At 37.3% G+C, this 24,147-nt stretch overlaps 11 protein-coding genes and 1 non-coding gene across 12 annotated transcripts; 4 read left to right on the forward strand and 8 right to left on the reverse strand.

Moving 5' to 3' along the window:
* Positions 1 to 69: 69 nt before the first annotated feature.
* Positions 70 to 3,745, reverse strand: SOCG_02532 (zinc finger protein zas1). The gene is made up of 9 exons (XM_013161024.1): positions 3,056 to 3,745; positions 2,882 to 2,998; positions 2,028 to 2,746; positions 1,910 to 1,975; positions 1,485 to 1,868; positions 1,321 to 1,439; positions 976 to 1,274; positions 298 to 933; positions 70 to 249 (listed from the first exon to the last, which is right to left on the reverse strand). Exons 1-9 carry the CDS (start codon positions 3,201 to 3,203, stop codon positions 203 to 205), a joined length of 2,535 nt encoding a protein of 844 aa, XP_013016478.1. The 5' UTR covers positions 3,204 to 3,745; the 3' UTR covers positions 70 to 202.
* On the reverse strand, positions 3,475 to 3,545 carry SOCG_16209. The gene has a single exon. It is a non-coding gene; the product is annotated as a tRNA-Gly (tRNA).
* Positions 3,746 to 3,932: 187 nt separating the features above from the next.
* SOCG_02533 (guanylate kinase) lies at positions 3,933 to 4,856 on the forward strand. Its single transcript, XM_013161025.1, has one exon. It carries the CDS (start codon positions 4,054 to 4,056, stop codon positions 4,639 to 4,641), a length of 588 nt encoding a protein of 195 aa, XP_013016479.1. The 5' UTR covers positions 3,933 to 4,053; the 3' UTR covers positions 4,642 to 4,856.
* A 102-nt stretch (positions 4,857 to 4,958) lies between these two features.
* On the reverse strand, positions 4,959 to 6,473 carry SOCG_02534 (mannan endo-1,6-alpha-mannosidase; the record flags this gene model as incomplete). The annotated part of the gene is made up of 3 exons (XM_013161026.1): positions 4,959 to 5,395; positions 5,426 to 6,310; positions 6,380 to 6,473. The coding sequence occupies 3 exons, from the start codon at positions 6,471 to 6,473 to the stop codon at positions 4,959 to 4,961; spliced, it is 1,416 nt and encodes a 471-aa protein (XP_013016480.1).
* A 969-nt stretch (positions 6,474 to 7,442) lies between these two features.
* On the reverse strand, positions 7,443 to 8,836 carry SOCG_02535 (mannan endo-1,6-alpha-mannosidase; the record flags this gene model as incomplete). The annotated part of the gene is made up of 2 exons (XM_013161027.1): positions 7,443 to 8,689; positions 8,749 to 8,836. The coding sequence occupies 2 exons, from the start codon at positions 8,834 to 8,836 to the stop codon at positions 7,443 to 7,445; spliced, it is 1,335 nt and encodes a 444-aa protein (XP_013016481.1).
* Positions 8,837 to 9,106: 270 nt separating this feature from the next.
* SOCG_02536 (transcription factor TFIIF complex beta subunit Tfg2) lies at positions 9,107 to 15,540 on the forward strand. The gene is made up of 4 exons (XM_013161028.1): positions 9,107 to 10,291; positions 10,409 to 10,552; positions 10,626 to 13,097; positions 13,141 to 15,540. Exons 1-3 carry the CDS (start codon positions 9,764 to 9,766, stop codon positions 10,893 to 10,895), a joined length of 942 nt encoding a protein of 313 aa, XP_013016482.1. The 5' UTR covers positions 9,107 to 9,763; the 3' UTR covers positions 10,896 to 13,097; positions 13,141 to 15,540.
* On the reverse strand, positions 10,561 to 12,264 carry SOCG_02537 (fizzy-like protein Mfr1). Its single transcript, XM_013161029.1, has 2 exons — positions 12,091 to 12,264; positions 10,561 to 12,038 (listed from the first exon to the last, which is right to left on the reverse strand). Exons 1-2 carry the CDS (start codon positions 12,206 to 12,208, stop codon positions 10,897 to 10,899), a joined length of 1,260 nt encoding a protein of 419 aa, XP_013016483.1. The 5' UTR covers positions 12,209 to 12,264; the 3' UTR covers positions 10,561 to 10,896.
* Positions 12,325 to 15,423, reverse strand: SOCG_02538 (uncharacterized protein). Its single transcript, XM_013161030.1, has 5 exons — positions 14,252 to 15,423; positions 13,953 to 14,205; positions 13,345 to 13,911; positions 12,572 to 13,305; positions 12,325 to 12,522 (listed from the first exon to the last, which is right to left on the reverse strand). Exons 1-5 carry the CDS (start codon positions 15,107 to 15,109, stop codon positions 12,418 to 12,420), a joined length of 2,517 nt encoding a protein of 838 aa, XP_013016484.1. The 5' UTR covers positions 15,110 to 15,423; the 3' UTR covers positions 12,325 to 12,417.
* Positions 15,541 to 15,839: 299 nt separating the features above from the next.
* SOCG_02539 (RNA polymerase I transcription termination factor Reb1) lies at positions 15,840 to 17,852 on the forward strand. Its single transcript, XM_013161031.1, has 3 exons — positions 15,840 to 16,928; positions 16,987 to 17,313; positions 17,371 to 17,852. The coding sequence occupies exons 1-3, from the start codon at positions 15,946 to 15,948 to the stop codon at positions 17,579 to 17,581; spliced, it is 1,521 nt and encodes a 506-aa protein (XP_013016485.1). The 5' UTR covers positions 15,840 to 15,945; the 3' UTR covers positions 17,582 to 17,852.
* SOCG_02540 (asparagine-tRNA ligase Slm5) lies at positions 17,786 to 20,025 on the forward strand. The gene is made up of 3 exons (XM_013161032.1): positions 17,786 to 18,070; positions 18,156 to 18,279; positions 18,338 to 20,025. Exons 1-3 carry the CDS (start codon positions 17,886 to 17,888, stop codon positions 19,361 to 19,363), a joined length of 1,335 nt encoding a protein of 444 aa, XP_013016486.1. The 5' UTR covers positions 17,786 to 17,885; the 3' UTR covers positions 19,364 to 20,025.
* SOCG_02541 (dipeptidase Dug1) lies at positions 19,953 to 21,801 on the reverse strand. The gene is made up of 2 exons (XM_013161033.1): positions 21,610 to 21,801; positions 19,953 to 21,557 (listed from the first exon to the last, which is right to left on the reverse strand). The coding sequence occupies exons 1-2, from the start codon at positions 21,633 to 21,635 to the stop codon at positions 20,159 to 20,161; spliced, it is 1,425 nt and encodes a 474-aa protein (XP_013016487.1). The 5' UTR covers positions 21,636 to 21,801; the 3' UTR covers positions 19,953 to 20,158.
* A 617-nt stretch (positions 21,802 to 22,418) lies between these two features.
* Positions 22,419 to 23,950, reverse strand: SOCG_02542 (yhhW). Its single transcript, XM_013161034.1, has one exon. The coding sequence runs from the start codon at positions 23,565 to 23,567 to the stop codon at positions 22,578 to 22,580; it is 990 nt and encodes a 329-aa protein (XP_013016488.1). The 5' UTR covers positions 23,568 to 23,950; the 3' UTR covers positions 22,419 to 22,577.
* Between the last annotated feature and the right edge of the window lie 197 nt (positions 23,951 to 24,147).

Raw genomic sequence — 24,147 nt, forward strand, 5'->3', positions numbered from 1 at the left:
CTTCTATAATTATATTTGTTTTATGGAATGTATTTCATTTGTAAATTCATAATATTCTCTATTTTCTTTATTCAAAGAAGCGATTGACATTGAGCTACACAAGATAAAAATAAAAACTAAGCGGAAATTATTAGCGAATTAGGATTAGTAACAAGCTTAAGTTTAGTTTTATTTTGATTCACTCCAAGGTAACTGAGTCATTTCATAGATCTGAAATCAATGATCGAATAGTTTCCATGTTAGTCCGTACTAGCATTTGTCTGTTAGTAAAAAACAAATTTAAAGAAAAAAACATACAAATTTGCCATGGATAGGTCTCTAATAAACGCAAAGTCATGTGAAGAATAGGTTGAGTCTTGCTATAAATGGTATCAGGATCATCACTTCCGTTTTCATATAATAAATGTCGCATCTTCGATACGTATGTACTAGTTTGTAACCGAAAATTTTTGTTATAATCAATTTTAACACTCTGCTTAGTTTTGGAATACCCGAAACTCCATAGTACAAGTGCTGCGATATAAAATGACCATGGATAATATAGGAGAGTAGTAAATGGTGTGGTCACATTCAAGTCTTCATGAATCATCATTTCCATCACATCAATAGCATGGCAAATTGAAATTTTAGCATTTTCACTGTTTGCCCACAGGTCCACATATTTTATAGGAACGTTGCATTTGACAGACTCAATTTCTTTGTATTTTGAGGAAATAGAGTTGGCGTAGGATTGAATATAAGTGAGTTTAGTTTTCGAGTAAAAAGCTGCCAAATGGTACAACGCAAAGCATTCTTTGACAAATGGATGCTTAGCAGGCAGCGTTCCAGACTGAACGAATTGTTCATGAAACTTCGAATGCCATCGTTTATATGTTTCATATATAATATTGCACCAATTGTCAATTTCACGCTTGCTAAGCTTGAGGCCGGGTACTAAACGAAGTTAGAACGTATCCTACGTAAAGCACTACTTACCAAACTTTTTCTGTTTTACTGCTACATCCACCGACACCAACCCATGTAAAATCAGCAGCATATTCCAAGGAGACTCCATGAACGACACTGTTTCATTCTGAATGAAGGCCCTTAGCATATGCAAAATTGTAGGCGGCTCATCAAGAGGTTTTTGACTCGCCCATACCTCAAAATTCTCTGCTTCCCAATGATGCTCATCAGCAAATAATGGCAACGCTACGTCTGTTACACACAGTAAAGGCTGGTTTCCAAAAATCAGAACGCATATCGCGTCCAGAGAGAAACAGCCAAAAATTAATCTAGAAAAGTAATTAGTAAAGAGAAACATGTAAGAAAATTCTATACCGCTTGACAGATTCTCTGGTAATCCATTTATGCCAATATTGTAAAGAGGAATTCGAGTCAACGCTGAAGGTTTCGGAATGAACAGTCAATGCTTCTTCCGGATTTGCCTGTCGTAAAGCCTAAAAGGTAAGTTAAATTACTAAAATTACTTTTAAATATATTACCTCAATTAACACAGGATGAAATAGCTGAGACAAGCGATGCTGATGAATCGTACTTGTTAGCATTTCAAAAATTTGGATTAATAATAGCATTTGATAGATCCATAGTGGTATAGGTGGAATAAATTCTTCCTTCTCATAAACAAAAAAGCGAAGCTTCGAATGAATTTCAATAGCAAGAAGGCGATCCGAAGGATTACTAGTGAAATGCATTCCCAGCGTAATCATTGCCAAAAGTAATTCTAAAGGAGTTTGAGATAACTGGAAAGTGCCTCTATGTAAGATTGGCCAGCGGATATGAAAATAAGACCAATAAGCATTCACCCATGTACTAATCGACTCTGGAGTGACCATGTTCAAATAATCGATTGAGAGCATGTGGTGATTCTAAAATGGGTTAAAAAAAGGTTCACAAAAATTTAACATACTTTTAAGTACCCCAAAAGATTGGCATGTACGAATAAAGGGCATTTTTGAGCCACATACATAGGACCCTTCGAAGATGGTTAGCTTTGTGAAATCATAGAAATAAATAATAAAACATACAGTAGCTGTAAAGTAATAGTTTAAGAATGTTCTATTCAAGTTGGGAAGCGCGTCATCCCGGCTCAAAGTAGAATCCACCGGAGATTGTAATGGGGACGAAGAATCATATCTTTGCCTTTTCTTATTTTTATTAGAAGTAGGAAAAAACCAGCGCAAATTATCATCCATTGTTTTTGCTGAACTTGCAAATGACCTATTTTTCAACACGCAAAGAGAGTCATGAAAAAGATCCAAGCGTGTGCAACCATCGGGAGTCGAATCTAATTGAAAGAATTCTTCATAAAGAGAAGAAGAACTCCGAGGGTTTGGAATTAAAGAAGGATCCATCTGTTGGGACATGGGAATTGGGGGCCGTTGAGTAGGGATTTTTACATTCAAAGAGGACGGAGGAGGTGATGAGAAAGAAGCTAAATCAACGTTTAGACCGCGATTAGCGTGATTATGAAAAAAGTTCGCATCAGGATTATTAACTAAAATATCGGATTTTTCAAAGACTTTCGAAGGAGAGGACGGAAGAGCTTGGGTAGGTACAACTGAAGAAGTAGCCGACGAGTTCGCATGTCCAGGACGGCCTGCCATGGAATTTGGTTGGGTAGGCTGCATCATGCTTGCAGATACTTGGACCAAATCTGGGTTCACAGAAGGATTGTGAGAAGCGTTAGGAGTTACATCATGAAATTCTTTAGAGAATATATGAGATGAGGAAGGAGAAGCAAGCACTATAATTCAAAGTTAGTTTCGAACTTTGACCCAAACACGAAATGAAACATTATCTAAACTACTAAACACGATCAATGCAACACGACGCCGTTAAACCGAAGCAGATGCTTTAATATTATCTATTCCCAACATACATTTTTCATAAAGACCCTGTTTTTGTATATGCATTTGTTGTACATGGCGATGTAAGACATCACTTCTTGCGAATGCACGGTGACAAAACGAACATGTAAAAGTTTTCAAGTTTTCATCTAATTGGAGTTTATGTAAGTATTAAAAAAACACAAATCAATATATAAGTGACTTACGGGTTCGTTCATGGCGCCGCAGGTGTTCTTTTCTCGTGAACGACTTAGGGCAATCAAGGTACGTGCAATAAAACCTGGGGTCCCCAATTTGATGAGCCCTTGAGCGCTTTCTAGTAGGTTTTCCAGCAAACGAATCCTCGTTGGACATTATTCTTATTCCTCCGTTTCATACAATACCATCCACCTAGGTGTAGTTGGTAGAATGTGGGGGCAGAATTCTTGTGTTGCTGCACCTCGTTATTAGATACAATCACTCTTGGTGGTAACTTCGAATGGCAAAAGCAATTCTCAAGATAATAAAAAATAAAAATAATAAAGCAGTAAACCAAAGGATTTAACGCATTTAATTGTTTTTTTAGTCAAAAGCATTCTGACGTTTCACTGTAACCATGTATAAAAAATCTAAAGGGTTAAAAAATTGCTTCGGCCGGGAATCGAACCCGGGTCGCTTCGATGGCAACGAAGCATTATACCACTAAACCACCAAAGCAGCTGATGATAATGGGTAAAAATTATCTTATATGAGACCACCGCTACGTTTTCTATATTTGATGTTGCTCAATATATGATGACCCTATACTGTAAACGTGAAGTATGATGAATTAAAACTTTTTTACAAATTGAAAGGTTTAGTGTTGTTGCTTGGTAAGTAGTATAAGGAGAAATACTTATGTATGTGCTGACTTCTTCCTATAGACTGAATACATTGTTTTTGTTTCCCTCGCTAACTACATATACCGCATACTAACGTGTACTGTATGTTGTATTACGCACTTTACTTATGTACGGTATTTAGCATTATTTGTAAGGAGCGAAAAACATTTTTTAACGTAAACAAACAATTTCTGGAACCACGGTCTAGCCACTTCTGAGTTTATTTGGCTGTCTTCAAGATCTATCTCTTTCGAGTATCTCTTAATAAAAGATTCGTTGTGTGTTCACGACGATTTCCAGGCTTGCCAAGAAATTTCCATTGTTCTTCAAATTTTCCTCCTAAAATGACAGTTGAGACTTATCATTTGGCTTATTCTCCCGTTGTCGTCTTTGGCCCTTCCGGAGTAGGTAAATCAACTTTGTTGAAACGTCTTTTATCGCTACACGGTGACAAGCTGGGTTTCAGCGTATCCCATACCACCAGAAGTCCTCGTCCTGGCGAGCAACAAGGTGTAGACTACCATTATGTTAGCAAGGATGAGTTTCGAAAACTAGTGGCTGAAAATAAGTTTGTTGAATGGGCCGAGTTTTCCGGAAATATGTATGGTACATCCATTATGGCCATTAAGGACTTGGAAAAAGGAAACAAAAAAGCTATTTTGGATATTGATTTGCAGGGTGTTTTACAGGTTAAGAAGAGTGCTATCAAGGCTCGTTATGCATTTTTGGCACCTCCCAGTGTTGAGCAACTAGAGGCTCGCTTACGCGGCCGTGGTACTGAAACTGAAGAGTCTGTTTTATTGCGTTTAGAGCGTGCGTTGAAAGAGATTGAATACAGCAAGCAGCCTGGTAACTTTGAGACTCTTATCGTTAATGATGATCTAGAGAAGGCATACAAGGAGCTTGAGGAGTTCTGTCTTTCTGACTCATAAACAAAGGCTCGTATTGTATCTTGTAATCTTACCTCTGTTACGATTGGAGGTTTTATAGCATTGGTTGGTATATAATTTCTTTGCATACACAAGGTATAAAGTAACTGCCTATGATAATTTAATTTAATTTTTCTTCTTTCCGCTATATTGGGCTAAAACCTTTTATAAATAAAACATCTAACATCTAATAACAAATAACAAATAAAAACAAGCAATGTATGTCTAACGTAATGTTTGGATCTATTCCATATTCTTCGTGGAAAAAGTAAAAATAACAATAACAGAATCATTTTTTATCACCATTTCAAATAAACAAACTATACACTCATAACAGTATCGTCTTTCTTCTCCTCAACGATTTCAGTTTCGCCTTGTTGATTTCTGGAGGGAATCTTTCCTTCTTCATCTTCAATGATGGCCCATATAGATACACCCAGAATTAAAAAGGCCGATAAAAATGTGAGGAATCCAGCACCACCTCGATCAGCTTCCGTCGGACGAGGAATGGTAACTTCATAATTGTTTGAAGTTGAGTTGGCAGAACCAAAAGTAGTGTTCGAACGATTGTCAGATGAAGTCGATAAGGTAACTAATTTTGGATAATTATCAACATAAAGCATCTGTACAGCCTCCAAAGCTGAATACTGTTGACCGACACCATACGTGCCATCCCACGTGCCATTGTCCCAAGACCAATGAACACCGCAACTCTTGCCAGAGTATCCACCCGAACAAGCCAAAGCTGCAGCAGTTGCTGATTTTTGTATTAGTGGGTATAGCTTACTTTTAGTGTAAGGGGCAAGACGTATTGCATTTCCAAAACTTTGCATCAATATTCCTTTGAACGCAGTTTGATCAATGTTACATGACCCTGTGGTTTCACATTGCGGATCCCAAGCTATATCATTATTCATAAAAAACGATGTTGCATGAGAAATGAAACCGTCAAGTTTATCTTTCCAGAAGTTGTCTCCCCGAGTATGATTGTACATGTACGCAACACCAGTCATGTAAACTCCAAGGTTATAAGACCATTGAGAATGATCTATTACAGTGCAGTTTGTCGATATTTTAGATCCATCATAAACGCTAAAATCTGTAGAATTGACAAACCCGCTGGATGTTGACCAATCCCAGACGCGATTAACCCAATCTTCATACTTGGGATCGCCGGTGAAACGGGCTAATCTAGCAGCTAGCTGAAATAATAACCCATTACTGATACTGCTCTTATAAGAATAGCCACTTAACCAAGGAAACGCTTGCCAACGTAAGCCACCCTTGCAGTTCACGGTATCCCATCTATCAGAGATACGATTAAATGCCGCTTGACCCAATTCAAGCCAAGACGCTGATGAATCCCCTACTTGCTTTAAATCTAGCTCTGCAGCATCCATTACTGCAGCACCCCAAATACCTTGGTCATCGTTTCCTAAGTTGAAGTATTCGTCAGACGGCTCAAAATCGTAATCACTACCAGCGTTGTACATCAAAGACTCGGAAACCAAATCGGTATAAGTATTGTTATTAAACAATATACCATTGTTTAAAAGAACGGTCATGGAAGCACCAGTAAGCCACCAGTATGATGCAACAAATTTATGGTCCGTCCCGTTCCAGTAATTCATGAGCTCTCCAGTCATACTGTTAATGGTACTTCGAACTGAATCTAAACGAAAAGAATGTTAAAATTTTTGAAACAAGAGTGAAGTAGGTCAAAACGCTTTAAACCACTTACCATTGTCATGGATATTGAGATGAAGAGCCTGCACTTCAAAAAAGGCAAGACAAATATATACAACATAAAGAAAAGAAAACAAGGATATTCTCATACTTGGGTAAACAGCCAACGATGAATAAATAAAAAAGAACGTAAAGAAAAAGATTAAGCACAAAAAACCAAGAGATCAGGTAAATAATTTAAAATCTCAACAGAAATAAAAGCAATAAATAATCCAACTATGTCACGCTTCCTTAACCTCGAGTCATGGAAAAAATTGTTATTCCTTAGAAAGCACTCAATTCAAAGACAGTAATATGAATCAATCTAAAAATGTGAAATTCTATTGTATAAAACTGCTCTCTTTTCGTTAAAAACCTCAATTGCGGTTTGTAAAGGTTTTATATAAAAACGCGGTTGAAGGCAACAACCGTTTAGTAAACAGATTTGCACAGAACTCGCACCCGTGGTAATTGCGTCAGTCAATTGTATCTTAAGAGACCTTAGTTTTTTATATACAAAGTAAAAAATAAACCACCTAAGAATAATTTTGTTAAAATATAAGTCCAAAATATAAATCTCAAAGGGTTTATCCTGGAATTGCAATCTCTTGAAAACTTGGCAAGCAAAGGTATCAAGCTTGAAAAACAAAATTCTATTCAAGAGAATGCTGGATTTTATGTGATGCATCACATCGTAAATGATTATTAATACATATTTTTGATGCATAAATTTACACTTTATAACCCGGTAAGAGCATTACATGTAATGGGAATGAATCATTAATTGAATTGCCGTGCATATAAACGATTCTCTCTACGTTAGTTCTCGAAAGCGGTTCCGAGTCCATAGGAATACCACCAACGTTAAGCAAGAATTCGACAGGATAAAAGAGAGGAAATTTGTATAGAAAATAAACCGGTATATATATGTACATATATAAGGGGAGATAATGTAGATAAGATGCCCATATAAATAAAATGAAGAAATGATGAACAAGGGTATAAACTCCTGTAGCAATTTTTAAAAAGTGAGAGGACGGTAATAAAAGATTCTAGTTTCCGATACTATCTTTTTGATTTTAAAAAAACAACCACAAAGAAAATAGTAAGAAAAGAAATGAAAAAAGAGCTGTTAAAAAGCCTGCCCAACCTTTATCGCTCTTTGTGGCTGCAGGAATGGAAAAGTTCACATGGGTATCTTGTCCGGCGGTAGGATCGGATTTTGAACGGGCACCAGTTTTTAAAGATAAAAGAGGAGAATACTGGGGTGTTAAAACTGACTGAATAACTTCGAGTGCTGAAAGCTGTTCTCCGAGTCCGTAGTTTCCATCCCAAGTACCATTGTTCCAAGTCCACCTGTTTCCACAAGTGACACGATCATAGCCACCGCTGCAAGCTAAAGCTGCTGCTTTAGCACTTGCATGAAGATAAGGCATAATTGTTTCAGTGGTGTAAGGAGCGAGTTGCATGGTGTAACTAAGGTAACGGGCGAGCATACCTTTAAAACCAGTCTGATCATAATTGCAAGTATTCGACATTTCGCAGTTGGGCTCGTATATGATTTTGTCTTTGTTAAAGTAATAATTCAATGTTCGATTCAGCAATCCTTCCATATGGCCTTTCCATTCAGTGCTTCCATTTGTGTAATTGTACAAAAAGGCGGTACCAGCGAGGTAAACACCGGTTGTATAAGACCATTGTTCATTTGTGATTGTGCTGCAATTCGTTTCGGTTTTCGATCCATCATATACTGCATACGAATCCAAATCTATAAAATTCACACTTACAGACCAATCCCATACTTTGCGAGCTAACTCCACGTATGTTTCATTCTGAGTATAACGGGCAAGGCGAGACGCCAATTGGAATAGAGCACCATTACTAATGGTATTTTTGTAATTGTAACCTTGGTTAAAAGTATAAATTTGCCAACGAATACCACCATTACACGAAGAATTGTCCCATCGTTCTGACATTTCGTTTGTAACTGCTTGCGCAAGGGCAGCCCAAGAAACATCTGATTCATTGTCCTTGATATTCATCTCAGCTGCTGACATACCGGTCATACCCCAGATGCCTTGATCATCATTACCAAGATTGAACTTTTCGTTGTTTGGAGCAAAATCATCTTCTTCACCCTTGTTCGCCAATATAGATTCGACAACCATACCCATATTGCTGTTATTCTTCGTTCCAGAATAGGTGTTTAGCATTCCATTGAGACAAGATCCCGTCATCCACCAATACGCGGTAAAAGTGTGGGACGAAGGCTGATAATAGTTCAGCATTCCTTTAGTTACTGTATTGATACCATTATAGACAGAATCTAATTTTCCGTTAGTAATTACTTTAGAGACTTTTCATAAGAAACGAAAGAACGCGAACCTTTATCATTGGGGTCCAAATCGAAACAAGCAACACTTTTTAAGAGAAAGAAGAGTACCCAAATATAAACACAATCATAGTATTTCATGATAAAATATGAGCCCTAAAGGCTTTCCAAAAGATGGGGTTCTTTGAGGTTTTTAAATGCAAAAGAAAGATATAGTGATGGTTTCAGATAAATCTAATTTATTTACATCGCTTTTCTTTTTAAGGCGCAGTATCAATTTAACGAGATTGCTTATCAATCTTTAATGCTCAATAACCTTTAGGTAACTAGAAATCGGTAAGCTATCATCGTTAGTTAAGGGAATTTTTTTTTTTTTCTTGTTTCATATTATTTATTTGTTTAGTAAACAAGAAAGACGACAACAGGCACAAGCTTCGAACCACCAAGATCTATATTGCTTGTTTAATAAGGAAATATAAATTTTAAACAGAATGAAAATGAATACCCCAATTTCCTTTAACGGAGGATTGTGACGCTACTTCTTCCTTCAAATAAAAACTCATGTAAAAAGTATTGATGCCCATACCAACTTTGTGAGAATCCTTTTCTTTTTAAAATAATTAAAATGATACCAATTGAATTTTTCCATAGTTCGCAAGAGGAAGCTTCTATTCTATTCAAAGGAATCCTTCCCTTGTCTACTAATGTTACTTAAACTGCCATATGGATCCGATCGTCATTTTGCAAAGTGCACCGACCAACATGCACTGTATGGTCTTCTTATGGATTATTTTATACTTTTAACGCAAACACACAGGCATACTTATATATATGATACAGGACTATTTAGATACTCAGTAAATAAAAGCTGGTACGCATCTTTTTTGTAAAATATCATATTAAGGAGGATTTTAGTAACAGTAAAACTTGCGTTACATTGTCTTAACCGGATTAAGCAAAGGAAACGATGTTCATTAATTTGTATGACAAAATGTCATTTTAAGTGAGAAACTGCCAACTTCAAACTGTCTGTCTACCTTTTTAATTGTTTTGTATAAAAAGGAGAGAATGAGTGAAGAAAAACCAACAATCCGTAATGAAGATGATGATCGTTATGAAGACGATACAGGAGATTTAGATCTTGGCCAAATTGGTTCTCGAGTTTGGCTAGTAAAAGTTCCAAGATTTCTTATGGAGAAATGGGACGCGATTCCCGATGACGATCGTGCAAATCTTGGTTGTGTACGTGTGAAAAATGATGAGATTCAACTTCTTCTACACAACAAGCCAGAAAACGCCGATGTTCCTAAAAACTACAACTTAAAAGTGATGAACAAATTTGTCAAAAATTCATATGTCTTTCGAGAAGCCGAGTCATCATCTAGCAATACAAAAAGTACTGCTTTGGTTGGCACTGTAGCTCACGAATGTAACGTTACACCAATCATTAATGATGATTATCGACGCGTTATGCAGAAGCGAGCTTTGGCTGCAAGTGCTCCTAAGCGCAAAGTCCAAATGATTGATGATAGAGGTGCGAGTCTGCTTGCTCCTGGAACATTGGGAGCTCGGAATAGAAATACCACATCGTTTATTGTATGGTCAAGTTTTTTTTTTTTTTTTTTTTTTTTTTTTTTTTTTTTTTTTTTTTTTTTTTTTTTTTTATAGCCTTATGGCTCTCAGAGAAAATTCATTACTAACGCTTTTTTTTAGCGAAATGTCAAGCCTAGAACTGGCGAAGGGTTGAAGAACTCTCGTATTCCTAGGAACGAACTTTTGGATATTCTTTTCAAGTGTTTTGAAGATTATGAATATTGGACTTTGAAAGGTCTTCGTGAATATGTTAAACAACCTGAGGTAAGTGTTGTGAAACTAAATTTTTATTATTTTTACGTTAAGTGAATTGTATGGAAACTAACGAACTATGAAGGTTTATTTAAAAGAAGTCCTGGATAGTATAGCCATCTTGAATAAACGTGGTCCATATGCATTGAAATATAGCTTAAAGCCTGAATATAAAGGAACAATGGATGCTGCTACGAGAGAACTTTTGAATCAACAAGTTTCTCAGTCCGAATTATCTCAACAGCAAAATGCACAGAAGGGATCTGCCTCTCCAACTGGCCCTTCATCATCTGCAAGTGATGCCAACAAAGATGGGGACAATGACGACGAGGTTGAAATGATTGATATTCTATAAGTTAACGAATTAATGAACTTTCTTGCTTTGGTTTTTTGTTGAAAAGTTTCCAAAATCTCAATGTCTCATCACCTGCTCCTGTAACGATAGATTGACCATCAGGACTCATAGACAAATGAAGCACACGATTCGTGTGTCCTGTAAGATTAACAACATTTGAAAGTGATGGGTACTTCCATAGTGAAACTTGATTTTTGGCGTAGCCATGAGTAGTAACAATCTCATTGGACGTCTTGGACCATGCCAAATTGCATACTTGGGATCCCGTGTCGAGACGATTTTGAAGCTTTCCTGTTAATGTATTATGTATCATTAAGGATCTATCGACTGTTCCTCCTCCGCTCGCCAGGATTCCTCGCTGGTGTGGACTCCACCCTATTGCTTTGACAGCAGCATTATGATCCAAAAATGTATGCAATGGTCGCGTATTACGATAATCCCATACAACGAGTTTGTTGTCATTTCCGCCGGACGCCAATTGACCTAGATTGCTTTCCCATTGGAGACCACAAATTTCTTGGTCGTGGCCTTTGATCTTCAAATAACATTCTGGTTTGCGTAGATCATGATGAGCCAGCATTTCATCCTTTCCTCCACTTGTTAAAGTATGGCCGTTGGAAGCCAACGCTGCTACTCTTTTTGAATGCCCACGTAAACTTCTTATAGGCTTGGTACATTCTGTATCCCAGATATGAATGAAGCCTGAATCTGTTCCAACAGCAATATTGGTTCCTATTCCGGTCCATAAAACACTAGTCACATTGTTTGCTTCGCCAAAATCGTGGAGTTTTACCACTTTACCGCTATTTGCTGACCACAAATATACACTACTTGCTAAGCCGACTGCTAGAATATTCGATTTTCCCCAATTAAGCAAATTAAGATAGAAGTCATCTTCCAAATAAGGAGCATCTAAAACTTTGTATGGAGCCTTAGGAAATATCCTTTTCGGTTTCGGGGGACGAAGCAAGAGGTCTTGTGATTGAGGTGAAATAGGGGACAAAGAGTAAGAATTTCTTGTAGGAATATCAAAGAAATTTCTTTCTGGCTTTTCTTTGAGACCACCATATCGAAAAGTCCTTGAGGCTACTTGCTTATTGCCGAAAAGTTCAATGCTTAGAAGCTCCATAAATTGTCGTTGAACTAGTCATATTAGTATTAACTAAACTTTCAATTTATCTTAATGTGTACATACCACTTCCTGAGCTCTTGCGACGTAGAGATGTCCCTTCGCTTATTGTCTTCCGAATCGATTCAAAACTAATATCAAACTCATTACTGACGTTGCGTATGGGGATGAATCTATCTCCCATCTTCAAATAATTCTCGCAGCGTTGGTCAATGGTGGAAGAAAAAGAACATGAAGCGCCTCTAAGTTTAGTTTCATGGTTTGTTTGTTTTCCTTAACCTTTGTACTCTATTTTTGTTTACATGTGCAGAGAAAATATTGAGTTATATTTACTATCAAAAGATGAAAACCATTGTCAATAAATAAAAATAAACAAACAAATACATTGATAAATCAAGCAATTTGTTTGAATATGTCTTGCTTTTGAAATCTAATTTTATGGAAGAAGGACTTCACTTCTTTAACATTTATAGAAGAAAATGTCCCTTTATTTTGACTCTAAAATATTTGTTAGCATGAAGCGAATTTTTTAGACTGTTAAACAAACCTTCTCTTGAGCGAGCACTTTCAGATTATTTTGAAATTGTTCGAGGTCCATTGAGTTAAAAAGTTGGTCTTCAACTAGGCCAAATGAACATTCTAAAATTTCATTTTGCGTTTCACCGCTATCTTGTTGGGATAGACAATGAACACGGGAGAAGTCCACCTCTGTTATTTTGGTTAAGTAATTACAAATATTTTCGATTTGTATCGAAAATCTTGACTTGTACTCATGAGGATTCGATGGGTGCAAAGGAACATTACCTTGATCAGGAACTAGGGAATTATTGAATGATGTATTTGGAACCCCACCGTACGTCCACAAATAAATTTTTCCTTGTAAAAAAGATAAATAAATTCCATTATTTTTCAGACATCGACTGGAAGCAGCGGTAGGTTCCGGAATGTTCAATTGACAACTTGAATCTTCAAATCCCGACTTGAAGCCCATATTATGAAGAGGAATGATAAGTGGATAGATCATCATGCAAATAACTTTGACATGCCCTGTTTTAATTTTGAAGTTGAAAAAGGTATTTCTACCTGGTTTTGAAGGATTATTAATAAAAATTCTAGATTTCATCAGTGCCATCATATACGAAGGATAGCTTTGTAAGTTTTCTGGCAGGCTTTCACATATGCCGGGATCTTTACCTTGCTGAGCACGGTATTCAACAAGAAGATCTATAATTTTTCTACAAAACCAATTTTGAAGATTTCGGGTGGTTGACATATACGCAGCTAACGATTAGTTATAAGTTTTGGAATTGCTTGACTTACCATATTTTGCCATGCTAGCAACTAATGTTTCACAATCCGCTTTTGAAAAGACATCCTTTTTGGATGATACAGTTGGTAAACGTGCATGATGACATCTTACCCTTTCTGAGCCGTCGGTTGTCCTGTAGAAAGTGAGAACTTGAATAGATGCAGCTTGTGTTGATAAGCTGGCAGTTTGTTCCAGTTCGAAATAAATAGAAGTTTCTGAATTTATCGCCGAAACATCAACTATGTTATTCTTAGGATAGTCGGAAACTTTTCCTGCTTTGATTTGCTTAACACGAAGGCCATTGGAAGCAGAAATTCTTATTTTTACATGGGTGCCTATGAACCCACTTAAAGAACCCAGTACATCTTCTTTCAGAGTCGACTGTGCTGAACTACTAGTTAGATAGAAGTGGTAATTTCCACCTGTTTTTAAACATAGTTGTTCAACCAAGTCGTTATATATTTCTGAATCGTTTTCCAGCATGAATAAATCTATGGAAATTCCGTGTTCGATTAAGGACTGCGTGTACAACTGCAACGATTGTTGTCTTCTTCGTCTTTCTAGCAATGATGGACATTCTAGAATGTGAGTTAGCACCTTGTAAACGTATATAACTTACGTTTTCGTATAGTGTTATCCAATCCAAGGACATGTATTTTTCCTTGCCTATTTTCAAGCAGTTTAGCTGTTATTTTCACGGCGTGTAATAAGGCATTGCGTCCATTAGCCTTATCATTTGAACTGTTCTCGATGTGTTTCAAAATACGAACTACATCCGGTCGATTTTCGTTTGGATCAATGGAAGTGTCATAAGGGAACATTATTTCATCCTCTTCGAGATCGATCATTACAATTTCGTTAACTCGTTGTTTCTAAATTAAATTAGTAAAGGCCTAATTATACACATGGTGCACTTACCGACAATCGATAAAAGTGTAAAGCATTGTCATAACCAATGAATAGGACTTTAGCATTTGGAAACTTGACGCGATATTTTTCGTTTGCTAGTGTAAACGTGATAGCGTCGACTATGCTTCGTTTGAATCCAGTGTTTGCTGAAGTACGAGAAATGTCAATTAGAAATATGTTAAGAAAAGGACTTCCAGTTGAGGGTTCCTTTACCAGAACATCAAATGACGGTTTCATCAAATTGTCTGTTGTGGAATCTTCATGCTCCATTAACATTTGTTGAAGTATCAAGCTGAAATCATCTGTAATACTGTTGCAAGCATCACAAAACTCACATCTCCATTGTGAACCGCTAAAGATTGTTCTACTATGGAAACTGAAGTACGCACCACAAGTTACGCAACTTGGAATCGATAATTCTCTTTCATTTTCCCAGCGATACACACAAGCAGGATTATTAATAGAAAATGGATGTGCGATAGAGGAAAAAGGTAAGCTAGAGGGAATTTCAGTGGGGCTTTTAGGGACGGTCCTGTATACAGAGCGAAGAAAACAAGGATCTGTTGAGTCTTTCGAAGAAAATGTGTAGTCTGTCAAAACCGTAGGAACATAATCGCTTGTGCTGGGGTCGTATGAAACTTTAGAAAAGTAATTGCGGTTATCTAAACGCTCAGATAATATTGGATTAAATCTTCCTACAGTAAACTCGCTAAGTTCACTCTCGCTAGTACTGGACGAAATTGATTTTGTAATCCAGTCGTCATCCAAACTAGTGTAGTAAGGACTCAAAATTGCGACTTCATCAGTACTATTTCTAGAAGAAGAGTCAGGAGAAAATGAAAAAGGCCCAGTTGTGGAAAACACCATATCGAAAAAAAAAACACCAAAAAAAATATCTGGGCACAAAATCTGACTACCAAGAGCTAATGTCTTAGTTTGGCGGCCAGATACCGGCAACCAGGAAAAGTCGTGCAAAGAGACTCTCCAGAGAAGGAATTATGTAATTAACTTTTCTGTTGGGTCTTCTTTGTACAACTTTTTCAAGTTGGGTGTTGTAGCGTTAGCATGAGAGTGTTTATTTACATATAGCAAGTGATGTTATGCTCAACACTTAGTTTGGGGAAAACAAAAAATAAAAGCACAAGTTACTTAATTGTTTGCTAACAACTACTTTTCAAGTCTCAAAACAAACAAAGATTTTATTAACACATACATGAGGTTTTTTGAGAATTTAGCCCCCTTCTTGTACACTTTTCTAGAAATGAATTATCACTATAATAACTATTAACAGTATTAACAGTAAGGTATTTACTAGCAATTGGAGACACAAAAAAAAAAATCTCACTCCTACGGTCATATTGTATCTAGAATATGACCATTCTTATGTACATTATATGTACAAAGAAAGGAAAAATCAATTAACCTAGACTAGTTTATTTATACCAGCTGGTGATTGAAGAGACATCATTTTTTGTCAATTGCATAAACAGGCACTAATGTTTGTTTACCACATAGTGTGGCACACCGAGTCCTTATTTGTTTCCTTTAGTTCACCACCAAAGACTGCATGTTGTGTCTGACCCTTCCTTTTTGGCCATATGTTGATTTGGTAAATAAAGCTCTGTTTTATTAGATTTCAGCGTTTATATATTAATTAATTCCTTAATACTCAAATTTGTTTTGATAAAAACTGAGTTTTCTATATGAATAGCTCAGTGCTGGATCCGGAACTTCAAATGCCCGAGTTTCTGGGGGTAAAGTCACTGGAACGGACCAGGAAACGAAAAGGAGACTTTGATGATACTTTTTCATTAAATAAAGGTTTAAACCAGTCTGCTTCAGAATTATCGGAATCATCAGAAGGACTTGGTTCTTTAAACCCTGCAAAGGAAAGCCGACGAGATGATCGAAGTTTTGAGGCATTGATGTCTTTACAAACTGGCAGTCCGAGTCTAAGCTCATCAAATCAGACCGTTCCGATGGGTACAATCACGACGGCAAATATACCTTTGTCAACAGATGATTTAGGGTCAAAGAATTATTTGTCCAAACCCGCCACAAATGCTGGAATTATAGAAGGATCTGCCCCAGTGGTTTCAACTGCGCCGCTTTTAATGAACACAAGCATTAAAAAAAGTCCTCCACAAGACACCAATTCTAGAGGCAACGCCAGATGGACCGCGGAGCACTGGGATTACCTTGAACAGCGGATGCAAGAATTCTGTGATGCATTTCAAATGACACACCAACAGGTAGGAGAACTCTTACAGGATAAACGCCTTCATGGACCACTTTCATCACTAGTCAAAATCTTAGTAGATGAGATGCCAAACTTTACAAGGAGGACGATTTTACGGCACTTGCGAGCTTTTTACAATATTCCAGGTTATGAAAAATATAGCCGGAGGAACTCAAGTGGAAAGGGTGATTTTGGTGTCCAGGAAACTGCCATTATTGCTCAAGAAATACGGAATTTTATTTTGGAGCAAGGCTGGACGGAATACCAGTTTTGTAATCAAATCTGGGCTGGAAAATGTCCTAAACCAATTCGCTCCTTTTATTCTAATTTGTATAAAAAACTCTCACATAGGGATGCGAAAAGTATTTATCACCATGTCAGACGAGCATATAATCCGTTTGAGGAACGTTGTGTATGGAGTAAGGAAGAAGATGAAGAATTAAGAAGGTAAGCTACTTTATATTCTTGTCATATCTATTTCGAATTTGTTGACTAAACTTTGTAGAAATGTTGTAGAACACGGAAAATGTTGGACCAAAATTGGACGGAAAATGGCACGCATGCCAAACGATTGTAGGGACCGTTGGCGTGATGCAGTTCGGTTTGGCGATCGCTTGAAGCGCAATGCCTGGTCTTTGGATGAAGAGACTCAACTATTGCAAATTGTAGCAGAATTAAGAAATCGTGAGGATATGACTTCCGATATTAATTGGACGTTGGTAGCGCAACTCTTGGGAACAAGAACAAGATTGCAATGTCGATATAAATTTCAACAACTAACAAAATCTGCCCCCAAGTTTGAATTACAAGATAATGTTTGGCTTTTAGAAAGGTAAAGTCATACCTTAAAAGTACATTATTATGTTTCATGTATTAACTCAGTTTACAGAATCTACAATTCTCTAGTAAAATATGGAGACCAAATTCATTGGGATGCTATTGTTCGAGAAGCGAATGGACGCTGGTCGCGCGATCAAATGCTTTTTCAATTCATAAACTTGAAGAAAATGATTCCAAGTTATGATAATTTGCCCCTTCTAGAAGCTACGCAATCTGCTATTTCTGATTTTAAAGTAGTACTCTCAGGGTTTTCTAGCTGATTTAAAATCCCTTTTATCTTCTTTGTTATCCTTATTCTTTTATAATCTTCATGCCTTGTCTTTCTCTCCTGTCTTCCCAACTTCCTTTTCTATTCTTATTGTTCGGTCAACTCTCGGTGAATTCGGTACTTTTAGATGCTTCAAGGTTTCGTGCATAAGACGAGTTACTTGTACGAGAACCCATTATTTTGATGTAAGCTTCCAAGAAAATTGACTTTTCGTCTTCCTTTTTTGCATGTTTCCTTTATATATTATTTAATACAGTCAATATTTTTATTGCGGAATCATCTTGTAGCACTCATCTATGAAGCGGTTTCTTCCAACAACATTGAAAACCCTGTGGGAAAAACCATCACCTGGTACCATTGTAGACGTGCATGGGTGGGTACGGTCACTACGAAAATCAAAAAATGTGTGTTTTGCTATGGTTTCCGATGGAACATGTCAGCAACCCATTCAGGTGGTAACAACTCCAGAGCAAGCTCAATCGTAAGTTTTTATGGTCATCAGCATGTTGATATACATTATAACACCTGCTCTCGGTGAAACTCCAGTTCTCTAACACTTCTTTTAGATTGTCTTACGGTGCTAGTGTTAAAATTCAAGGGAAGCTTGAGGTTTCTCAAAAAGCGGCTCTGGGAAAGCAGCAGTATGAACTATTAGCCCAAAAAATCGATCTTTATGGAACAGTAAACAATGTATGCTATAAAATAAGCCATTCAGCTAATATGATGCATGCTAACATTTTAAACTCAGGACTATCCTATTCAAAAAAAGAACCTGACAACGGAATTTTTGAGGCAACATCCTCACTTGAGGGTTCGTACTGCAAAACAAAGTGACGTGTTTCGTTTAAGGTCAGATACCTTGGAAGGTCTACGCTCTTTTTTAACCAAAAACGATTTTATTGAAACTAATCCCCCTCTTTTAACATCTTCAGATTGCGAGGGAGCAGGTGAAGTGTTTCTGGTTGCTCCCTATCCTAAAAAAGGTAATTCAACTGACAGTTCTGAAATCTCAAACGTTGATGATCAAAATTCATCGTTTTTTGGAAAGCCGACATTTCTGACGGTCTCTACCCAGCTCCATCTGGAGGCATTGGCACTCGGAATGGCTCGGGTTTATACAATCACACCGGCCTTTCGAGCGGAAAATAGCCATACGAGTAGGCATTTAGCAGAATTTTGGATGCTGGAAGTCGAGCTTGCTTTTATAGAAACAATGGATACTCTGACGGGTGTAGTGGAGCGCCTTATAAAACATTTAATTCAGTATCTAAAACAAAAAGGATATCATCGAGATCACTGGAATCACCTAATGAATGAATGGCATCGCATATCATATACAGAAGCGATCGATATTTTAAAGAATTCTGGCAAGGCTGCGCTTGATCCTCCGGCATGGGGCAGTGATCTTAGCAGCGAACATGAACGATATCTGACAGACGTCTATTTCAGAGGACCTGTTTTTGTGACTGATTATCCTACTGCTATTAAACCCTTTTACATGAAGCCCAGCTCAAAAGATACTGTAGCAGCAATGGATTTATTAGTTCCACAGGTTGGAGAATTAGTTGGTGGATCCTTGCGGAAAGATATTATTGCACCGGAAGAAGTACCTAAGGGGTTAGAATGGTATTCTGAAACCCTGCAACAAGCCAATACTCCTCATGGTGGTTTCGGACTTGGTATAGAACGATTGCTAGCATTTTTGGAAGGAGATGTTACAAATGTTCGTGAAACCATTCCATTCCCTCGCTCATCTGGATCAATATTCGCTTAATTTTTTTCTTATACCCAGTCTATCAACTCATTGAAAAAGAAGTATTTATTACTAATATCTTCAATTTTACCAATTTCATTACGTTCAATCATGATTCCTGTTAATCACTTGGCAAATAATATTATCCTGAGACGAGACCGCAAGTCAAAGAATAATACGAGAAGGCGTTTACTTATCTAAGTTTATGCTAAATAAGTTCTTACTTTGAAGTAATTTTGCTCTTAACTTTTTTTTTTCTGGTTAGAGATGTGAGTGTTCACAAGGCAAGATGAAATATACCTGGGTGTCGTCGATTCAACGTCGACCGCTTATGAAGCCCTTTAGTGCTGAATGTAGTTATAATTTAATGTTAATTAATTTTTAGCATGGGAAACTGAGCATTTAATCTGCGTTACTGTCGACTGACAGATAAATTTTAGGCATAACTAAAGTATTATGTTTGCTTCCTTACACCTTCTCAAGCCTGATGAAAGAAAAATAAGCCATCAGTTAGTTACTTCGTTTTGTTACGTTTGAATTTCGTTGAAGACTTTCTCTACTATAGTGAACAAAGGCACTTGATACACCCATAACAAGTCTGCAATCCAACTTCTAGCAAAATAAAAAAATATAAAATTAAGAAATTTATGGTATAACAATTCTATTAAGTTAAGTAGAAGTCCGTAACTAAAAGCAATGTAAATTGGACAATCCAGGTTCCCATGGAACGAACGCATAAGGGATATGGGAATTCTCTATGTACCGGAATACAATAAAACACGGCAATTATATCGATAAGAAACTATATTAGCATGTTTATTGCTTTTCTAAGGACAATTCATGAACATAAGTACAGAAAAGTTTGATACCCTTCATGAAGTTGTCCAAGTCTAATTTTTCGTTGATACTATGAGCACCATCATCACCACGGCCCATGGGTAATAAGAGGACATTTCTGTTTAGGGCATGTTCAAAAGTGACAGTAACGGGAATAGAACCACCTTCACGTACAAAGTCAGGCTTGACACCAAAGACACGCTCAGTGGCGCGGCTTCCAACATCGTAGTGCCAGTGCTTGGGGGAAGAACTCCACCAGGCACCAGCGTGAAGAGCATGGAAAGTAAGCTTATTTTTAGTGCCTAAAGAGCTGAAGACCTTTTCAACATGCTTTTGAACAAGCTCACGAACGGTTTCAGGTTGCATGTCTGGTACAGTACGGATCGAAAACTTGCCATTGACCTTCGCAGGAATGACAGTCTTTGCACCACTACCACTGAAGGCACCTTCAATACCGTGAAGGGATAATGTAGGATAACGCCAGCGATGTTGTAAGGTACGCTTGGTATCGGGATAGATGGAAATATCAGCACCGGCAGCATTCTCCAAATCACTCATTTCATAGTCGATAGTGTCATACAAACTATCTTCTTCGGGAGTGAGCTTGGCAACTTGATCCATGATACCAGGAATCAAAATTTCGCCGTTAGGTTTAACCAAAGAACCCATGACAGCAATCAAATCGGTCATAGGCTCATGAACAGTACCACCAAAGACACCGGAATGTAGGTCGGCACCAGGTCCCTCTACGGTTATGCTAAAGTAGCTTACACCACGTAATCCGTAAGTCAGCACGGGCTTCTTAGTACCCAACCAATAAGTATCACTGATACATACACAATCTGCCTTGGCAAAGTACTTTTGAGCTTCGGCACGAATAAGATCATCAAGGCCTTCACTACCGTATTCTTCCATACCCTCAAAGCACATCAACAAATTGACAGGAAATTCCATACCACATTCTTGGTATGCTTGGACAGCAGAGATCCAGCCGATGAGGGGACCCTTGTCATCAGTAACACCACGAGCGATCATACGGTCCTTGCTATCCACTTCAAGCTTGAAAGGATCTGTAGACCAGCCGTCGGACAATGAAGCCGGTTGAACGTCGAAGTGATTATAGATTAAAACAGTCTTCTTGGAAGGGTCGTTTCCATATTGGCCAAGGACAATAGGAGGCAAGGGAACTTGTTGACCGTCCATCTCATGGGAACCGATGTCGCGCTTTTCCATTTTGGCACCAAGCTTGGTGAATTCGTCAACAACAAAATCGGCCATTTCGTAAACCTTAGGACGAAGGTTAACGTCGGCAGACACAGAAGGGATGGCTACTGCTTTTGCAAGTCGAGCGATGAATTCATCCTTTTTCTTGTCGATTCTGAACTACGTGTTAGAAAATCATTCTTTAGTAAATAACATGATTTACATACAAACTGTATAAGGCTTCAAGTGCCATATTTACTATTTAAAAAACAACTAAAAAGAGCGCGTTGGTTAAAGTAAACTTATGTTTCACTCTCTTTTCTATTGCTAAGGTTTTACGGTCAAATCTGGAGCCTTATTTAGAGAATTGCAAAGAGTAGTGTTACACTGTTTACGGTAGTATTCAAAATCCTAATAAAATTCTATCATAAACTGTGGTATGTCAAGATCATAATACTATAATATAATCATAAACACAAGTTTATGTAAATAAAGGGGAAAAGTGCGAGGTTTTATACACTGTTTGTCCTTTCCTTGATTTCTGTTTTTCAAAAAAATAAAGTAGAGTTAAATTTATCTTTGACGAAGCTTTCTGTTACTATACTCGTAGATGGCGAGATTCAATTCTCTTTACAGCCGTTTACAAGACATTCCACTGCATGGCACAACAAGTATTCGGAGTTCAGTTAAGTTTATTAATTAATTTTCATTTCCATTCATGTTTAAATATATGAAATCTGTGGATTGCAGAGGAACCATTACTTATGTTTACTACTATTACTACTGAGGTTTTCAAAAGACGACGCGACCCGATTTAGCTTTTGAAGGACTACATAAGTCAAAGAGATAGAAAGCCTAAAAGTTCTATCCTTTTGCTAGAAATTGTGAGATTTGATTTGATTTATCATCATTCCGTTTCTCCTAAGCCCAACTTTAAGAATAGATGAACATACCAAATGAAATCTTTGAAAATTAAACCGAGTGTTCCAAAAGTAAACAAACTTAGAAGCCTTCTACTATTAAAAGTATAAAGCACGTACAGATAGAAAAAACGCATAAATTTAGTATAATTAACTTATGATCAGGAAAAATTTGGAATTCTATAATCATTGTATTTTTTCTTGAAATTAGAGCATAGTTGCTATTACTGAGGCCTAATCTAATAAATATGGTTAAATCAACTCATAATCAACAATTAATCATCGGCGGTCATGTCAAAGAAGACAAATTCAGCATTAGCAGAACCAACGCTTTCAATAGTCAAAGAAGAACCCTTTTCAGTGTCCATAACAAAAAGACCATCACCTTCGCTTAGTACATGCTCACCAATCTTCAATTGAGCCTTGCCAACAGAAGTATCGCGGGGACCAGCGAAACCGGATGTTTGAATAAGGTGCAAATAGCCCTTTCTAACTGGAGAAGCGGTGTTATTCCAAGGTCCAAACACATGGGATACTTGGGATCCAGGAGAAAGAATGGAAGCCCACATACCCAAGTCTCCTGGGAAAGGAATGGCAGAATCGTCGGTGGTGGCACTGGAACCAACTTGAGCACCATTGGACTTAATGTTGGAAGGATCAGAAAATGTGTAGTTAGGGGCGATGACGGGTTGGAGACGGTTGTGCTTGGCTTCTTCCGATTGATGACGGGTATAGTAAGTGGGAGGACGACGTCTGTCATCGGGTTTAGCCCAGATTTGAAGGAAGTGAGTATCACAGCTTCCTTTTGGTTCATTGTTATATTCGGAATGGGCGATACCAGTACCAGCGGAGGTATATTGAATATCACCTCTTGAGAGAGTTTCCGTATTACCCATCGTATCTTGGTGAGTCAATTTACCATTGACAACATAAGACCAAATCTCGTATCCTTGATGATGGTGAGGAGGGAATCCACTAGTAGGTTCCACGCGGTCTTCGTTGATGACTCGCAATGGACCGAATCCCATATATTGTAGGTCAAAGTAATTCGCAAAACTAAAAGTATGGAATGATCTGAGGAAGTTCTTATAGTGGGCGAAACCACGCTCTCCCGATTTTCTTACGACGAGCTGCATTGGGCGTAAAGAAGATGAAGTTGAAGCAAAAGTGCTGGGTTTTTTAGTGTTGTAAAACGATTCAAGCGAAAAATAGCCTCGAATCAATAAGAAAATGATTACAGGCAATAGCCAAAACAAATATTTCATCCAATCCACGGTAGATAAAACCACGAAAGTGTGAGACAACGAGGAAAAAAAAAAGCAAAGATTTCTTTTTTCCCTTTCAAAACAACTGGTAAAAGTTAAATTAAAACCACCAGAAAGCCTGCTATTTATAATTTTTTTTAGTCAACCCTCTTACATAGCGTTTTCGTACATGACCAAGACATTTTCCCATTGATTACAAAGCGACATCAAAACATGGCGAAAAAAGTTTTTCCAATCGTAAAAGCCTTCAAATCATTTACTAATTCATTTATTTCTATCTATTTCTTAGAAAAAAGACTATTATTCATCGTCCGAAAGCCACAATTTTGCACCTTTTTTTCTCATCATTGTTGTAGCATGAATTCTTACTTACTTGCATAAAATGATAATTTAGTTTCTAGTAAAATATTATACTGTACAGATACATTATTATGATTTCATTGAGCATAACAAAAAAAATTGCATGGAAGAAAGAATAAAAAATAACGAAGAAATTGTATAAAAAAAACCAATAAAAACATTTCGGCCGGCTTTTTTGATTTGATTTCCCATGTAGTAAGCAAGATTACGAGAGTAGGTA

Source organism: Schizosaccharomyces octosporus (assembly GCF_000150505.1).
Source record: "Schizosaccharomyces octosporus yFS286 unplaced genomic scaffold supercont6.1, whole genome shotgun sequence".
In the NCBI taxonomy this organism is placed as follows: Eukaryota; Fungi; Ascomycota; class Schizosaccharomycetes; order Schizosaccharomycetales; family Schizosaccharomycetaceae; genus Schizosaccharomyces; species Schizosaccharomyces octosporus.

What these genes read in the sequence shown, in the direction of transcription:
- SOCG_02540 (XM_013161032.1), top strand. Translation starts at nt 17,886, where the DNA reads ATGAAGCGGTTTCTTCCAACAACATTGAAAACCCTGTGGGAAAAACCA. An exon ending in ACTCCAGAGCAAGCTCAATC is followed by an intron (nt 18,071 to 18,155) that starts GTAAGTTTTTAT and finishes CACTTCTTTTAG; the next exon opens with ATTGTCTTACGGTGCTAGTG. An exon ending in TTTATGGAACAGTAAACAAT is followed by an intron (nt 18,280 to 18,337) that starts GTATGCTATAAA and finishes TTTTAAACTCAG; the next exon opens with GACTATCCTATTCAAAAAAA.
- SOCG_02539 (XM_013161031.1), top strand. Translation starts at nt 15,946, where the DNA reads ATGAATAGCTCAGTGCTGGATCCGGAACTTCAAATGCCCGAGTTTCTG. An exon ending in GAAGATGAAGAATTAAGAAG is followed by an intron (nt 16,929 to 16,986) that starts GTAAGCTACTTT and finishes TAAACTTTGTAG; the next exon opens with AAATGTTGTAGAACACGGAA. An exon ending in AATGTTTGGCTTTTAGAAAG is followed by an intron (nt 17,314 to 17,370) that starts GTAAAGTCATAC and finishes CTCAGTTTACAG; the next exon opens with AATCTACAATTCTCTAGTAA.
- SOCG_02538 (XM_013161030.1), bottom strand. Translation starts at nt 15,109, where the DNA reads ATGGTGTTTTCCACAACTGGGCCTTTTTCATTTTCTCCTGACTCTTCT. An exon ending in GGATAACACTATACGAAAAC is followed by an intron (nt 13,912 to 13,952) that starts GTAAGTTATATA and finishes CTCACATTCTAG; the next exon opens with AATGTCCATCATTGCTAGAA. An exon ending in TGCTAGCATGGCAAAATATG is followed by an intron (nt 13,306 to 13,344) that starts GTAAGTCAAGCA and finishes ACTAATCGTTAG; the next exon opens with CTGCGTATATGTCAACCACC.
- SOCG_02536 (XM_013161028.1), top strand. Translation starts at nt 9,764, where the DNA reads ATGAGTGAAGAAAAACCAACAATCCGTAATGAAGATGATGATCGTTAT. An exon ending in GAAATACCACATCGTTTATT is followed by an intron (nt 10,292 to 10,408) that starts GTATGGTCAAGT and finishes GCTTTTTTTTAG; the next exon opens with CGAAATGTCAAGCCTAGAAC. An exon ending in AATATGTTAAACAACCTGAG is followed by an intron (nt 10,553 to 10,625) that starts GTAAGTGTTGTG and finishes CGAACTATGAAG; the next exon opens with GTTTATTTAAAAGAAGTCCT.
- SOCG_02537 (XM_013161029.1), bottom strand. Translation starts at nt 12,208, where the DNA reads ATGGGAGATAGATTCATCCCCATACGCAACGTCAGTAATGAGTTTGAT. An exon ending in TCGCAAGAGCTCAGGAAGTG is followed by an intron (nt 12,039 to 12,090) that starts GTATGTACACAT and finishes TAATATGACTAG; the next exon opens with TTCAACGACAATTTATGGAG.
- SOCG_02541 (XM_013161033.1), bottom strand. Translation starts at nt 21,635, where the DNA reads ATGGCACTTGAAGCCTTATACAGTTT. An exon ending in CTTGAAGCCTTATACAGTTT is followed by an intron (nt 21,558 to 21,609) that starts GTATGTAAATCA and finishes CACGTAGTTCAG; the next exon opens with AATCGACAAGAAAAAGGATG.
- SOCG_02542 (XM_013161034.1), bottom strand. Translation starts at nt 23,567, where the DNA reads ATGAAATATTTGTTTTGGCTATTGCCTGTAATCATTTTCTTATTGATT.
- SOCG_02533 (XM_013161025.1), top strand. Translation starts at nt 4,054, where the DNA reads ATGACAGTTGAGACTTATCATTTGGCTTATTCTCCCGTTGTCGTCTTT.
- SOCG_02532 (XM_013161024.1), bottom strand. Translation starts at nt 3,203, where the DNA reads ATGTCCAACGAGGATTCGTTTGCTGGAAAACCTACTAGAAAGCGCTCA. An exon ending in ATCTTTTGGGGTACTTAAAA is followed by an intron (nt 1,869 to 1,909) that starts GTATGTTAAATT and finishes AACCCATTTTAG; the next exon opens with AATCACCACATGCTCTCAAT. An exon ending in TTCATCCTGTGTTAATTGAG is followed by an intron (nt 1,440 to 1,484) that starts GTAATATATTTA and finishes CTTACCTTTTAG; the next exon opens with GCTTTACGACAGGCAAATCC.